General features: G+C 33.6%; 1 protein-coding gene across 1 annotated transcript in view; it reads right to left on the bottom strand.

Moving 5' to 3' along the window:
• The window catches only part of TRMT1L (tRNA methyltransferase 1 like), a 42,874-nt gene that overhangs the window by 25,001 nt on the left and 1,918 nt on the right, over nucleotides 1–15,955 (bottom strand). Inside the window, exons 2-5 of the mRNA XM_023501828.2 lie at nucleotides 14,361–14,513; nucleotides 11,365–11,478; nucleotides 2,933–3,046; nucleotides 381–445 (exon numbers count right to left, since the gene is read on the bottom strand). Of these exons, the coding sequence (XP_023357596.2) occupies nucleotides 381–445; nucleotides 2,933–3,046; nucleotides 11,365–11,478; nucleotides 14,361–14,513 (446 nt within the window). The remainder of the gene's footprint in view (nucleotides 1–380; nucleotides 446–2,932; nucleotides 3,047–11,364; nucleotides 11,479–14,360; nucleotides 14,514–15,955) is intronic.

Genomic DNA, 15,955 nt, shown 5'->3' on the forward strand with positions numbered 1-15,955 from the left:
TGTCTAAGACTTTAAGTTGCACTGCAGATGCTGACCTCAGTTAGTAAGATGAAATTTCATCACCTGGGAGTTTCATTGAGATCACAGGTCTAGTCCCTATTTCTATTCCTAATTTTTATTTTATATGTAGAGGATATATGTATAATGTAAAAAACCTAAACAGCAATTAGAATAGCTTGTTCTTTTCTTTTAAATTATGTCCATTACAATGCTATGAATTAAGGGGAAGCAAGACTTCAAAGGCCTATGTCTTAGACATAGAATAGGAAAAGTCAACTATGAAATATGAGGTTTGATATTTTTAACTTTAGGGAAGGAAAAAAAAAAAACCTTAATTACTATAACAACAAGTTTTATTATTTTCTTAAAAAGTTCATTACCTGATCTCCAATGAGGTTTGGTTTTACTGGTCGACAAGGCAAGTGACAAATGCACATCCTATAACCTAAAAAGGAGAATGGTCTTCAAATAAATGTTACATGCATCACTTTTTCTTTTCTTTCTTTTTTTGCTGAGGCAATTGGTGTTAAGTGATTTGCCCAGTATCACACAGCTAGAAGTGTTAAGTGCCTGAGACCAGATTTTAACTCAGGTTCTCCTGATTTCAGGGCTGGTGCTCTATCCACTGTACCACCTAGCTGCCCCACATCACTTTTTTCAAAAGAACTGCCTTAAGATACTCTTTCAAACCAATGTACTCAGAATGCCTCAGTAGTTTGAATGATAGTTTTATGGGTTGACAAGGTTAAGGAAAATGAATCTATATCACTTGCTAAATCAGCCTTCTAGTAATGTAGTCTTCAAATTTATCTGGGCTGTAACTTTGTATTACAAGCACACAATCAGTTGGTGAACAAATGCATGAGGCCCTTTCAGTTTAAAACCTACTAGAGTTAAGTGTTATGCTGCCATGTGCCTTGGGGAACCCAGAGTTACCGCCATGTCATAATTGGATCAGGAATTTAGTTAGGGTGTCCAACATGTATGTGAAGTTCAAGCCCAAATGTTCATCTATACAGGAAAAGGTAATAGTAAATTTACTAATTATGTTTATATTTATATCAGTAATTAAATTAGTTTCTTTTTGCATGGTGTGCTGGAGAAAGCAGAACACAATTATGACATGAGTTTTGGTCCTGGCCGTGCCCACCAACTAGTGGGTGGTTGCAAGAAAGCTATAATCCTCCCTGGGTTTCAGCTTCCTTAACTCTAATCTGCTTTGCCCACTTTATTGGAAATGTTCTCAAAAGTAAAATATTGTTCTTCATAGTTCTGTACCATCTGATGCTGTTAAACTATCCTTCTTGAAACCCCTTCCTTCTTTGGTATAGAACTGTAATAGTTATTCTACTTTTTTGAAGACTTTTTTTGGGATCTACTTGCTCTTCTTCCACTTCTGGATTCTAATGAATCCAATTCCCCAACAGCCAATCTTTATTCTTTTTAAAAAAGTGTATTCTTTCTCTTCTGTTATCTATTTTCTACTATCTCTTCTGTTTCTATGTTTTTGATTATTAATGCTATGGAAATGTCTTCTAAAGCTTCATCTTTATTGAGCTCCAGTTCTATATTTCTAATTGTCCATTAGACACCTACACATGGACAGCCTTAAAATATCTCAAATTGAACATGTCTAAAACCAAGCTCCATCATTTCCCCCCCAATTGGCTCTTCTTCAGGCCTTTCTTATTTCTGTTCTGTTGATGACCACGCCATTCTTACGATTACCATCATCTTCAAGTCTGTTTTCTACTCTACTATTCTAAAGAAAGAAGCCACTCATTTGACTACCATTACAAAGTCATTGCTTATGTGAAGCATGAAAAAATGGCTAAACAGGTAAAGTTAACTAGCTTAAGCAAGCTTAAAAACAAACAGCTTAATGCCATTTATAAGAACAAGACAATAAAACTTAAAAATATTCTCAGTTCATTAGTTCTTACTTGACAGGTAAGTGACTGTTTTCATTCTAACCTAAAACAGCATGCTTTTCCTGAGGGGTTTTATCATTTTGATTGGGCAAATCATGCCAAATTAGAGTTAACTAAATTGGAAGGAAACTCAAGAGATCACAATCACAATTTCAGGTTGGAATGACTTTACAAGTTTTATAGGAATGGCTTCTATCTGCCTAAGTAATCAACTAGTTTCTGAAGACCTTAAGTGATGGAAAATGATACTTCCTGAAGTAGCCCTTTTCATTTTCAGAAAGCTTTATTTATTTGGCAGATCACATGGTTTAATCTTTATTTTGAACATGAGGAAACAGAGATCCACATATTGAATGACAACCAAGATCCATAGCCAATAACAGACTGGGACTAAAATTCAAGTCTCCTAATTTTTGCCCACAATATTGTCTTCCTTGTAACCAAAAAGTGTATAAACACTTGTCTTGCTTTTACTCTTTACTCTAATTCATATGCACCAAAATTCAATTTGACAAAAAATAAAAATTAATATTTTTCTTAAGAATAACCCAGACTTCTTTACTGAAAATTAACAAACAACTAAGATGTTAACACATTTAAAATTACATAAATTTAGGCATTGAGCTATTTGAGACTAAGTTGGTAGGCCAAAAATGTTAGAAATAATAGCTGTTGATAAGTTATTATGGAAGGATCTAATTAAAACAGTATCCCTCTTACTCACCAAAAAACTCCAACAATAAAAACAAATCAGAAATCTGTAAGAAATGGAAACTGCCAAGTTCCAAATGGATATGAAAGTGCTATGATACTGTCAACAAACCACCAGCTTATAAACACGTATTTTTCATGTTTTTTCATAAATTTTTCATTTATTACTTAGTCTTAAGTGACAAAAAAGCCGCAGAAGCTTTATTTTGAAAATACTTAATTAAAAATAAGTGTCGTCTCCCCCTCCCCCAATACAGTGCATACTGTGCCCTAGCCATTAAATATCTTACCTTCAAATTCAACAGAAACTTTCCAGTGCAAATTCTGAAGGTGACGATGAAGTTTATGGCTATAACAAGCTTTAAATTTTTCTTCAGGGCATAATGGACAAAGTTTTTTACCAGCTAAAAAGAAAAAGACATTTAAAAAAGGAAATAAACCAGTTATTAAAGAATAAAACCATGCTGCAATTCAATTAAAACTCCCTTTACCCCCAAATAACAGCTTAAATTTTTTTGTGATAACCTCATCATTGGGGTTGTTGGCAGTCATCAGGTGATATCCTACAACCTCCTTTTTAGGACCACTGATTTTTAGCAGTCTTTACTATCTCCTCCATATCTAGCTAATATTTTTGGTTCCACCAGTGAAGGAAAGGAATGACACTTGTAGTATCTTACACAAACTCCTCATATGATGACTGTCTGCAGGTAAGTTATTGTGGGGATCACTTCTTAAACTGCTTAGTTGAACTTATAAGGAGTAGCCATTCCCTCATATAAATAGAACAGCAAGACAAAAAGAGCACAAATAATTATTATGATATTTCTCTCCTCTTTTAGCAATAATGGATACCCTGCTAGACAAAGAAAGAATAACCTCAAGCAAAATAAATGTGATAGTAATAAAAAAAATTTATTAAGCCAGGTACTGGGGATTTGAAGATTAAAAAAAAAAAATAAAGAAACCATTCCTGTTGCCGAGGATATTACATTTCTTATTGGGGGAGACTACATGTACATATATTACACATATAAATCATAGAGAATAAATTCTGAACAAATACCAGTTGATTAGAAAAGTGAGGGATTAGGAGGATCAGGAAAGGCTTCATGTAGAAAGTGACACATGAAGTATTCCCTGAAGGTAGAGAAGCAGTCTATGAAGGGGAAGGAGGTAAAAGGCATTGGAGATATTTAGTCCAGAGGCAAGGAGATTAGAGAGGGGGTGTCATGGGAGTTAAGGAAAAAAAAGGGCACTTGGATGGTCTATAGAAGGCGAGGAGTATCACAAGAACTATGGAAACATAGGGGGCAAAGTGGTGAAGAGCTTTTAAAACTAACCAGAGAAATTTCTATTTGATTGCAGGAACAATAAGAAATCCCTAGAATTTATTGACTAAAGAACAGCACTGGTTAGCTGTGCACATTAGCAGTATATAGAAGATAGCTTAGCTTAGGGAAGCTTGGAACAAGGTCACTGCAATTGATGAGGTTTAGATTTGGGGTACCCAAATGAAATTAGGGTTTCTGGGGGTCAGGGAGTCTAAATAAGGTCTTGTGGCAGTGCAAGGGTAGGGAGTTCTGGGATTCCCTTCTGGCAGTGCAAGAAGAAAACTGAAAAAAGATCATAAAGTTTGTTGATTAATAAATAGTATCTTTGGAGAAAGCAGTTCCCATTGAGTGATGATGTCAGAATGTAAAGGGCTGAGAATGGAGATGGAAAAGATGTAGGATGATAACAGGAGGGATTATTTGGGTATAATTTTGGGGATGGGGCATATGATAATGTCAACAACACAATTATTGTTGGTTATAAGCTTCAGCAATATGTCTAGATCCAGAATACCTAGAATAAAAGCAAATGAAAAGCTAAAACCCTTTACCTGGGTTATATTAGTACTACATAATTTGCATTTTAAACAATGTTTTTGCATCTAATGGGAAAAAACATATATAGTATTATATATATATTCATAATATTATATATATATAAATATATATAGTAGTATTCAAAAACTGATTGTATATTTTAATGTGTGTGTGTGTGTGTGTGTGTGTGTGTGTACACACACAGACCTGGAGACCTGGAATAGAGACTGGATCTAAAATTACATTGGCATAAGGAACTCTCAGGAGAGAAGAGTCCTCCTACCAATGCAGGTCATAATCTTTTTTTCAATTTAAAATGTCTTAATTGTTTAGAGCAATGGTATTAAACTCAAAGCTTCCCAACCAGATTAAAATTTAATTGGAAAATAAAATAAATAAAAATAAAACTGAACATAGATAATGTTAATATATAGTTTTCTAAGTCAATAATGTGTCTGCATGGATTCTTGTTTGATTTAGTGACCCTTTTCTGCTCGATTAGAAATGGCTAACCTAGAGCACTAAGGATGAGGTGATTTGGCCAGGGTCATTCAGCCAACTACGTATCACAGATAGGAATGAGAACTCTGAGATCTGTTAACAAAGCCAAGAAAACCCATCTACTCCACAATGCCTCTCCCCAATATGTGTATGTGTTTATGTCTGTGTGTGTGCCTCTCTGTCTCCATATATTTACATATGCATATTATATAGCCTCTTGCAGATATACATATATGCTCACATAAACACACGTGAATACAGATAAAATATTTAAAGTATATATCCTACTTCCAAAAGCACCTAAATTGATTTGCAAGCTAACAATACACAACAGTATAATTAAGGGTAAAAAAGAACAAAATCCATCTTAAAAGAACCTTAAAAAAAATGATGTTACCAGGCACCTGAAGTAAACTGAAATCTGGATAATTACAACTTGGGTATTGAATCTGGATGCAAGTTTTTTGGTGGCTACATAGAAAAGAGAAACATTCAATCATAGTGTTTTCATCTTGATTAGAAGCAAAAATTTTTCCAGAACTAATCCCAAACAAGAATTTATTTAAGGGACAAAGAGTAATTTTCAACTATAGATTTATCAAAGACACAGAAATCTGGAAAAATGACTCTCATATGGAACTTTTGTAAGGCAAAGGACAAAAAACTAGATCTTAATTCAGCGAGTGTTTTTGTATGCTTGTCATAGGAAGGTGAAAAGAAGCTTAAAAAATAATGGTCCAGGGACTTCATTTTTTGATGATTTAACAACATATGATAATAAGTTAGAGAATCAAGATGAATGATTAACATAGCAATTAGATTCTCTCTCTCTCAATTAATGGGTAACCTAAGCAAGAATAGATAATGGATCAAAGTCAAATAACTGAATTATTTAGTAGAAACCTAAAAGCATAGTAATATTTAAAGTAATATTTACTTTAGGTAAAAAGTAATATTTACTATTTAATATTTAAAGAACTACTGCTTAATATTTTAATTTTCATTTTTTTTCTAGAAATAAAGACAAGCTGTATTACTGCTTTTAAAAGTTACTTTAAAATAAATGTTTGACACTCAGCAAAAGGGAAGAGATCATGTATAATTTAATACAAATTGGATAAACTAGCATATCACTTCCAAATTCTTGCTACTTGTTAAGAGTGTGATCTGGACATTTAATTTTTATTTGGATCGATACTGGTGTGAGAAAAGCTAAGAAAAGAAAGGGTAACATTTCAAATGAGATTACTGCAAAGTCCTTCGTCCTGTGCCCATCATATGAGAAGCTCCATATAACTGCTACAAATATTAAATGTTATAAAAATAAAAAGTATTTTTAAATATCTTTATTTGATAGCAGGTAGGACAAATGCTCAATTTAATTCTTCCTTTCTTGTCTATAATAAAACAAAAGCTGGATCTAATCCTTAGGACTTGGAAACCATTCTTCTTAACTGTTATAGGGAATTCCTTCTAATTAACAAATAATTTTTATTAGAATATGGAAAGAAATTTTTTTGAATGGTTCACTGTTCTATCACTTTTACCTATAAATGATCTAGGATCACAGGTGTCAAACTCTTTGAATGAAATTAAAATGTAAATGGGAAACGTTTAATACAAAAGACAATGCTAATTTGTGTTTTTCTAAATTAATGTGTGGTTTCAGAGAACATTTATTTTTTCCTTTCCTTTTTAAAAAAAATTTTATTAAAACTTTTTATTTTTCACAACATATATGTGGACAATTCTTCAACATTAGCCCTTGAAAAACCCTGTGTTCCAATTTTCTCCCCTTTTCCTCACAACCTCCCCTAGATGGTAAGTAGTCCAATATATGTTAAACATGGTAGAAATATGTTAAATTCAGGGAACATTTGTATTTCAGTCTTCTTTTCATCTAAATTCTGTTAAAAGTACTTCCTATTTTAAGGATCAAATTAGCTATTCCCTCCCAGTCCTGTATAGTATAGAACATTCCTCAAATCCTGGCTCTGAGCTCATGTGACTCTTGAACAAGTCACTCTACATTTCCTGGCCTTGGTTCCACACATGTAAAGGTGGGGATTGATGGCTTCCAAGGTTCTTTCTCACTCTAAATTTATGATCTATGTTTCTGGTTTTTTGAAACATCTCTCATATTTACCTCTTCCTATTTTCAATACTATCACTTTTGTCCAATGCAATCATAATACAGCTATTCTTTTTTCCAGTCTTTCTATTCTAATTCAGTATACATGCTACTGCTAATTTTCCTAAATGTGCTTTTTAGCTGACCACTTAAAATTCTAGAATAGCTTCTTCAATTAAGTTTAAACTCCTAAGCTTGGTAAGCCCTTCATAATTTGATGCCAAAACACCTTCCAGTTCAGGAAGGATAGTTTCCTTCCTATCCTCATACTTTGTATATTACTACCTCTGCCCTGTTATTCTAGCTATTCTCTTACCTGAAATGCCCTCCTTTCTCCCTTAAGGAGAACTCTCCATTAAGCCTTCTCTACTTACTTTGATTTCTTTTGAATTACTGAAATTATATGCAGTAAACACAGTTTAGCATTTAGTTATTTTAATTGAGGGAATCAATCTTTCTTCTCTAGATTAAAACCTTCTGATGGATGGGTATGGTATTTTATAATTAAGTATAAAAAAGTGCCTAAGTATAAAGTTATAGAAGACTGATATAGCCATTATCATCCTTGTAACACTAGCATTCTAAGGCGGTTTTTATTATATCCTGGGTTAAGGCCATTACATTTTTTAAAAATCATGAGATATAACTATACTGAGAGCTAACATGAAACAGTGAGAATCTGGCCTGAGAATCAGGCAACAGCAGAATGTGAGTCATTGTTTTAAAACTAGCCGAGTGGTTGAGAACAGGAATTTGACCTGAGCCTTACTTTCTTCAGATGTAAAATAATAAAAGAAAAATTTTCCATCACTAGAGAAAGCCAAGACAGTTTTTAAGTGATAAAAATAAAAACACTTGTCTCAGAGAGAAGTAAACTGGCAAATCATATTAAAATATTTAACTGAAATAACAAAAAGAAAAACGAGATTTTAAGTTTGTCAGATTTATTGTTAAGTAGGAAAAAAAATTCAATTTTTTCTAAATTAATTTAAAACAAAAACATCGTTTCCAATGTAACACTCATTTATAACTTTAAGCATCATCAAAAGTTTTTGCAAAAGATTCTATTAAAATTTTTGTTTCATTTGTAGGCATGGAATTTTTTTTTTATTTTCTTATACAGATACAAAAAGAAGCCTACAAACAGGATTTTAAAAAACAGAAATAAAAAAAGAGCCTCAAAAGTAACAAAACAATCAAAATGACCCAGAACCATGAAAGAGAAAACGGGTCAGGGAATACTCATGCATCCTATCTTTGATGGTTCACAGACTTTTATTTCACTAGCTAAATTATTTCAAAGAGAACAAGACTACTTAAACAAAGACTATAATTCAAGCATAGATTGCAAATTAATTTTTCCACATTCTGAAAAAATGAGATTGTTAGTATGTGTTATTTCTTTAAAAAGTTAGATAACTTGTTATTTTTGCTCATGTGTAATCAGAAACATATGCAACAAATAAAATATAATGTAACCTATATGAGTGTAGAGTTGGCTTTGGAGTCAGTAAGCCCTGGCTTCAAGTCCCCCTTCTATCACAAACTGCCTGTATGGCTCTGGGCAAATTACTTCACTCTATGAGATGTAAATCAAGAGCCAAACTGCATCAGTAGAAGACAATAACTTATATTACTTATCCGCACAGGAAAAAAAAAAAAAAGCTTTCAATCAAAAAAAAAAGAAAAAAAAAAGAAAAAAAGAAAATATTATTTTACATCAATGGCTCATAACAAATTTCAAAATTTAAGTTTTTATTGTCATCAAGATCTTAAAAGGCATTTCCTTGTGTTCTCCACAAATTGCAAACTAAGGCACGTTAATTTCTGTCCTCTTACAGAAAGAATATAATTTAAGGACACACTGTAAATTAGTGAGTTAATTTATTTTCTTAGAAAGCAGTTAACTAATCTTTTGATATAAATCAATCATATAGAAATATTAGCATATACAAGTAAAATCTTATTATAGTCATTATTATGAAGTACGAAGTATTTGATAAAAACTGAGGAATTTCCATGTTCCTACAAATGATTTTTGTTAATTCACAACAAGGAATTCCCTATTACAAATTCTTTGTTGGTTTCAGCTTCTGTAATATGTTACATAAAAAAAGTACCTGGGGGGCTGCTAGTTGGTGGGCAAAAGTCACTTAATCCCAATTGCCTCAGCAAAAAAAAAAAAAAAAAAAAAAAGGAAAAGAAAAGTACCTGGCTCGGTACTATCTATCTGTCTTTGGAGGGGAGTAAGACAATTCATGCCTGAGTTATTTAGAGTTTTTGAGTTCACCAGGGAACAGAAATGATTACCTTTCATTCTTTTCATTTCTTGCCCCTCAGACATTCCAATGACCAATGATCCTCTTTAGGCCCAGTTCCCCAGCTCCTTCCCCCTCCCAAATATGGCAGAAAGATCCAGAAGCATGGAAGAGGGAAAGAGGTGAGGAAGTGTGTCTATCATACCTCCCTCTTTCCTCTACTGGGTTCAGAGCATTTTATTTCACTCGCTAATTCTCTCCCGAGAGGCTGGATTTCAATTCTGTTTTGTCTCCAGCTCTTGTAGACCTGGAATATGATTTTTTTTTTTTTTTTTTTTTTTAGCAAATTCAATTCAACAGATATTTGGGTGTCTACGATGTGCAAATGTTTCGGATGATAAAAGGATGAATAAGCCACCAAGGTGTTTATATCTTCATAGGTAATACTAGACATCACTTGCAGACAAGAAGAAATGTGAGTAAGTAGCCTAAGGCATGGAAGAGCAAAGCACTGAAAGCTATTCAAAGGAAAGAGTTTTTCTAATTGAGGAGATAGGGGAAGAAGAAGGGAGTGGGCAAGAAAAAAATTCATGAAAACACAAGGAAATATTGAAACACTTAAATGAAATAATGCCAATAAAGCAGAAATAGAAAACACACATACACAAAGCATGAATATATTAGCTGAATTAAAACATTGGCAAAATTGTGTAAGTACAAAGAGGAAGACATCAGAATGGGACAAAATAAAACTAATATTAAAGTTTTTATTATTATTAAAAAATATAGATTAGAGCCTGTGACTTTATTGGGAATTTAATTCCATACTTTATTTAATTTGAAAAATGAGTTATTTATAATTTTGGGGGGATAATGGTAGTAGAAAAAAGGTTCAGGAGGGATACTGCATTTGTATTAGATTGTGGAGTATAAGATTTCAACATATAGCATATTGCAGGAGAGAAGGATAATAATTATTCATAATGAAGTTATAAAATGTCCAAACTGAATGGCTGTCATATGTTTCATTATAACAAGTGTCACCTAAATATAAAGTTGTCGAAATCTGATCTGCAGGTCTCATGAATTTTTAAAAGTCATAGTTGGAAAACACCGAGTATGAACTCACTCTCAAACAAGACAATCTGCTTATCTTCAGAGAGTTATTATACAACACTGGGGGTAACTTAGCATTAGATAAATTCACAAGAGGCTACTTAAATGGAAATGTAGAAACATTTCAATATCAGACTAAAAAACAATTCCTAATAGGTTAAGCAAACTGAAAAGGAAAGCATTTATTTTACCATAGAGCCATGAAAATTTGCTACTAGAAATAATCTTAGATAAGAGTTATTTCCTTTTAAGAAAAATGATCTAGGAAATTTGATAGCAGTTAATCTTTAGTAGAAATCAGATGAGAGATCATAAAAAGAAAGGCATCAATGCATGGCATCAAGTCAGATGCTTGAACTGAAGCTAAAGTTACTGTTATTTACGTTCATCTGTTGAATAAAAGCAAATGTCTAGACAGAGAAATATCACTGAGGACTTTTCTTCAAGAGCAATGTGTTTGCTAGATTTTGAGGGGAAAACAACTGAGACATAGATAGACACACAGACATACAGACACACATGTATGCACATGCTAAGATTAGCCACAGGCATTTGGTTTAAGGAATATAATCACTTACCTGTGGCAGGAAAAAAAAACTTGCTAAAACAGTTTTGGAATGTATGCAACTAGTAATAATAGCAAAAGACATGTAACCTTTGAAAAGTAAAAGAAACCTTTTTATATTTGGCTTCTAATATGTTACAAAAGTTTCAATAGGGAGTAGAGCTCACACTTGGTAGGTTCTTTGAGGAGCCTGAGCAAGTTTTGAGACAAAATAATATAGAAAGAAACCAAACCTGTGGAAATACTTTTGTCAGAGGAGAGTTTGTGACTGCTAACATACCTGCATCAAGCTGATCAGTGTTTGATGAGGACATGGCAGAGGCAGAGTCATTTTCGCTCAGGTAAGCTAATTTCTCTAGATCAGTCAGCTGTCTTTGAATTGAGATGTGTGTTTCTGGGGGAAAAATGGATCCATTTAATAGAATGACTTGGAAAAGAGCATTTTAATGACATTTCCAAATTCTTGGCCCCCTTAAACTAGATTACATATAGCTTCATACACATTTTCTGTGGCATAATTCCTCATCAACCACTCTGGGAGGTTGTATTTCCATCATCAAATGGCAAATTCACATGTGTAACTTAAATTTATAAATTAATAAGTATGCCACAAAATACAAAAGGGTACAGAGAACCACGTACTTTAATTGCATTAATCTACTTTTCTCATTCTACTAATAAGGAGAATTTTTATTTCCTAAACACAGATCAGTTAAGAGGAGAAAGTTAATTGGGAGTGTGCTTCGTGAGGAGAGAATGTGGTATGGATGCCCTGCCTGTGGGGCGAGTCTTTTGGAGTCAGCAGCATATGGGAATTGTTGCAACTGAAATCAAGCACCCAGGGTGCTCATTCTACCTTTAACTACTCTTGACCCTAGGCCTGTAACTTGACCTTACAAGAGCATCAGTTTCCCACCTTTAAGCTAGGAGTGACATGAACAGCACTCTCTACAGAAAATTTGATATAAAAATGTATACAAAAGTGATTTATATAAATGTAAAATATTTTAAAAATGACCAAGTTATTATACATTTTCCCTTCCTATTTTCTAACTTGTTTGCTATACAAAAAATTTAAAAACATTTCCAAGTTTGTTTGTTTTTTCACCACAATGTCCATGCAAGTCATATTTTTCCACTCTTTTACCACCATATAGTTCATGAGAAAGAACACTGGTTCCTATACATGGTTACACGTGCCACCTAACCAGTCTGCAGCATTCTCTTTTGTATCAATCAGCACATGCAATCACCTTGTGTGCAAGCACAGCCATCTTTCCTGAGAGCAAACTTAAAGAACAGCAATGGATCCCATGAGTCTGAATGTTTATTAATGACCCTTTATAGCTAAATTAATGGGCATCTTTATTCTGTCCCACTTCAGCACAAGTTCTAGAAATTTACAGCCTTCTTGCTTAACATGAGGCTTCCCTTTTACTCACACAAAATTAAAAGTTTCAAGCTTTGGAGGGGGTTCTTTAAAGAGTCCCAATTGTGCCTCTCCTTCCTTCATGCTTCTGTGTCCCCCATGCCCTTGTCTTTCCTGGGGTCAGTGCCAGGATTTCTAACATGTTTGCCCCTATCGATCCATTTTATTATTCCATGGGGCAGGAGACACCTTTTTGTAGCTTTAGTAGTTTTAATTTTTTTCTTTTCCTCTCTGTATTAGGTTTTTCTTGATGACCTTTTAACCCTGTTATTGATTCTCTTCTTCCTCCTTAAAATTTTCTTTTAGTCCCCATCTGGATTTTTCTTTCTATCTATCCTGTCTATTAACTTGTTCATTCTTTATATTAAAAAGTCTGAGCAAGAAGTTTTCTTGAGATCTTCAACCTTTTCTTTAAGATGTGCAATTAGCCTGCATATAATATATATAGTGATTGCTTCCAGGAGGAAAGTAAAATTCATGAACTATACCACTGGAAAACTTCTAGTTTTCACATACCCTAGTATGTAAAGGCTATGCTGCATATGTTAAAGAATAGATGTCTGTGTGGATGCTTCTGAAAAATGCCTTCTGCATGCTGCTATAAGCAACCTACTTTTTTTAATGCTGCTAGTTACTGCCAGCCCCAGAAGTCTGAGGACTAGACACCTGTTTTTAACTTATTTCTCTCTTTTCCAGTGCTTACTAATTTTCCCAGACTGAAAACCAGTAGTCTGCTAATCATTATAAGAAAATATAGATCCCAAATAAGCAAACACAAAGAATACTTGTTAAAAGTTTCAAATACTCCAAAACCCTCCTTCTTTTTGCTTATTCTCCTCATTCTTTACTACTAGAGCTGCCCTTGGTTTTGTCTAGATCTTTTCTTGCTGTCACATATTGTGTAAAAAAATAAAATAAAATAAAAAAGTGAACAAAATGATTGTATTATGTTAATTTGCTCTGGTGCAGGTACAAATATACTGTGGCTCTGTATAAAAAGTAATGATGTTTTATTTCCAATGTCCTTCTTGATGATATCTCTACTTTTTGGCCATCATCACTACAGAAGCACAATGGATTAATTACTTTAGAGAAAATGAAAAAGTATAAATAAGATTTTTATAATTGGTTAAAATTAAGTATAGATTACATTACAAGCAGAGACAAATTAATAATTAATTCCTTATACACTCAAATACATTTCTTATGCCAACGACAGATAACCTAATCAAAATAGGACATCTTTGTGTTTCTTCATAATTTCTCACTTGGTCAAAAGCTTCCACTTGTGGACTTTTGGCACTTGAAGGCAATAATGTAAGAAACCTTAAGAGACCATACAATACTATACTATTAGCATGTGTTTACTGCCTTGTCACCTTCTGATATATTCTACTCTGGTTCTCCATCACTCCATGATCTCTCCATATTACCCGGATCTCCTGACTGTAGTTCTGCTGGGTCAATTTTTCAGGGAATCATTCCAGAAATATAAACATATTTTGATAAACTGATAATAAAAGGAAAATATAAATCTTATGTTCTCCTGCAAGACTCATTCAGTATAGATGGAATATGGAGTATTAGGTGTGTGTGTATGTATATAAAAAACTTTATACTATGTTAGTCATAGAGATTCATGTTTAGATAATACAGACACTATAACTCAGACTTAAAGAACAAAACAAAAATCTAAGATTATAGGCATCGGATAGAAAGACATTTTAAAGTATTCCAAGATATTTCAAACCTACGAATGTATAACCATGGATCACAAGGAATCTGACTTAAATACTTCACAATTATTTCTTACTATATACTATAATTTCACAATTTAATGAGCAAACCTCTTGATAAATCAGATGAGGCCAAGATGCTGTAAGGCTCTTTCACACTTTCCTCCTGTTCTGCTTCTTTCTCACCAGTCTTCAATTCCATTTCAGATACAATGTCTTTATCATAACTGTTGTTGCTTAATTTTACTGAATTACTAAGTCCATCTAAAGAATAAGAAACAAATTTGTTTATAAAGACAGTTAAGTGCTTAATATTAACCAATGCATTAAAATATTTTCATTTTAAGTTTTCTTCTCTTAATCATGTAACATGAAATCTTTTAAGTAAATAAACTCAAATACCCATATAACTTAGGGACTTAAAAAGGTAAGAAAATCAGACACTTTCCAGTATAATTTCCTTTATATATGATGACATATCACAAAGATTAAGTGACTTTGTCTGAAGTGCCACAAATAACTAACATTTGTACAGCACTCTAAAGTTTACAAATGTTTTGTGTTAGTTATTTCATGTGCAGTCAGTACTACAAACACTGTCAATCCCCATTTTCTGGATGAGGAAACAAATTTTTTGAAGAAATGTGAATTGTTCATGGCCATACAAATAGTAAGTCTGGAGGCAACATGTAAATTGAGATCTATGTACAGCAATAAGCTCCCTCAAGATAGATTTACTGTGGTTACAGTTAGAGCAAAGGAAGCAAATACTGTTCCAAACTGTTGTCTCTCTTGCTATGTTTAGGGCTTAAATTTAATACCCTTTGTTGTGCTTTCCTCTGTCCCTCAAATTCTGCACCAAGTGACCGCTTCTGTAACTGGCTGACTACCAGCTACTAAATCCTGTTGAGAAGTTCTGTTTCATACTCTTAGGACGTTTGCTGCCTCATCAGAGTGCACAGAATGTTCAGGGAGGATGAGCACCTCTGGTGTGAGGGGTTGCTGAGCCCTTTTCAGGGCTCCTCATCCACCGTTGACCCAACACTTACTTGTTGCTCCAAGAAACAGCAGGTATGCACTGGTTGCACTCTGCTAAAGCCATTATGGAAGATGAGCTAGACCAGGCTGAGGGTAACCAACAGGCCTCAAACTTGTCAGTGATTTAGGGGGATACCTATTCCCATGCATGTGGAGATTTCCTCTGATGGAATGGGTGAATAGGCCATGAAGGCAGCTGAAGTAGGTTGCTATGGAGCAATCAGAGCTTGGTCAGGAGATACCAAGATCATTTACTGCATGCTAGGTCATTAGCAGTCACCCTAACTTTGATCTTACTACTGCACTTGGACGAATCTCAAATGACAACTGTCTAACTCTGAGCTCACTTAAATCCAATTCACCACAAGTCAGGATATCACTGCATGATGTCACTGGTCCTCCTTAAAAGTAAGGGATGAACAACTGGCTTGTCTCCTTTCGATATTTGACATAATGGTTCATCCATCACTTCAAGATCTCTGATTATTATGTAAAGCTTAATATAAGATGGCTTTCCTTAGCTCCAGAAAGCCCAACAAAATATCTAGCCAGCCTTCCCTTTAGTTATCACTTTTAAAAATAAATATTTTCTCATAATTAAACTCAAGCCAATTGTTTATCTTATTTAATTACTAGTATCCTACTAAGAGTTGTATAATTTTGGAATA

The sequence above is a fragment of the Sarcophilus harrisii genome, chromosome 4 (assembly GCF_902635505.1).
Source record: "Sarcophilus harrisii chromosome 4, mSarHar1.11, whole genome shotgun sequence".
NCBI lineage: Eukaryota > Metazoa > Chordata > Mammalia > Dasyuromorphia > Dasyuridae > Sarcophilus > Sarcophilus harrisii.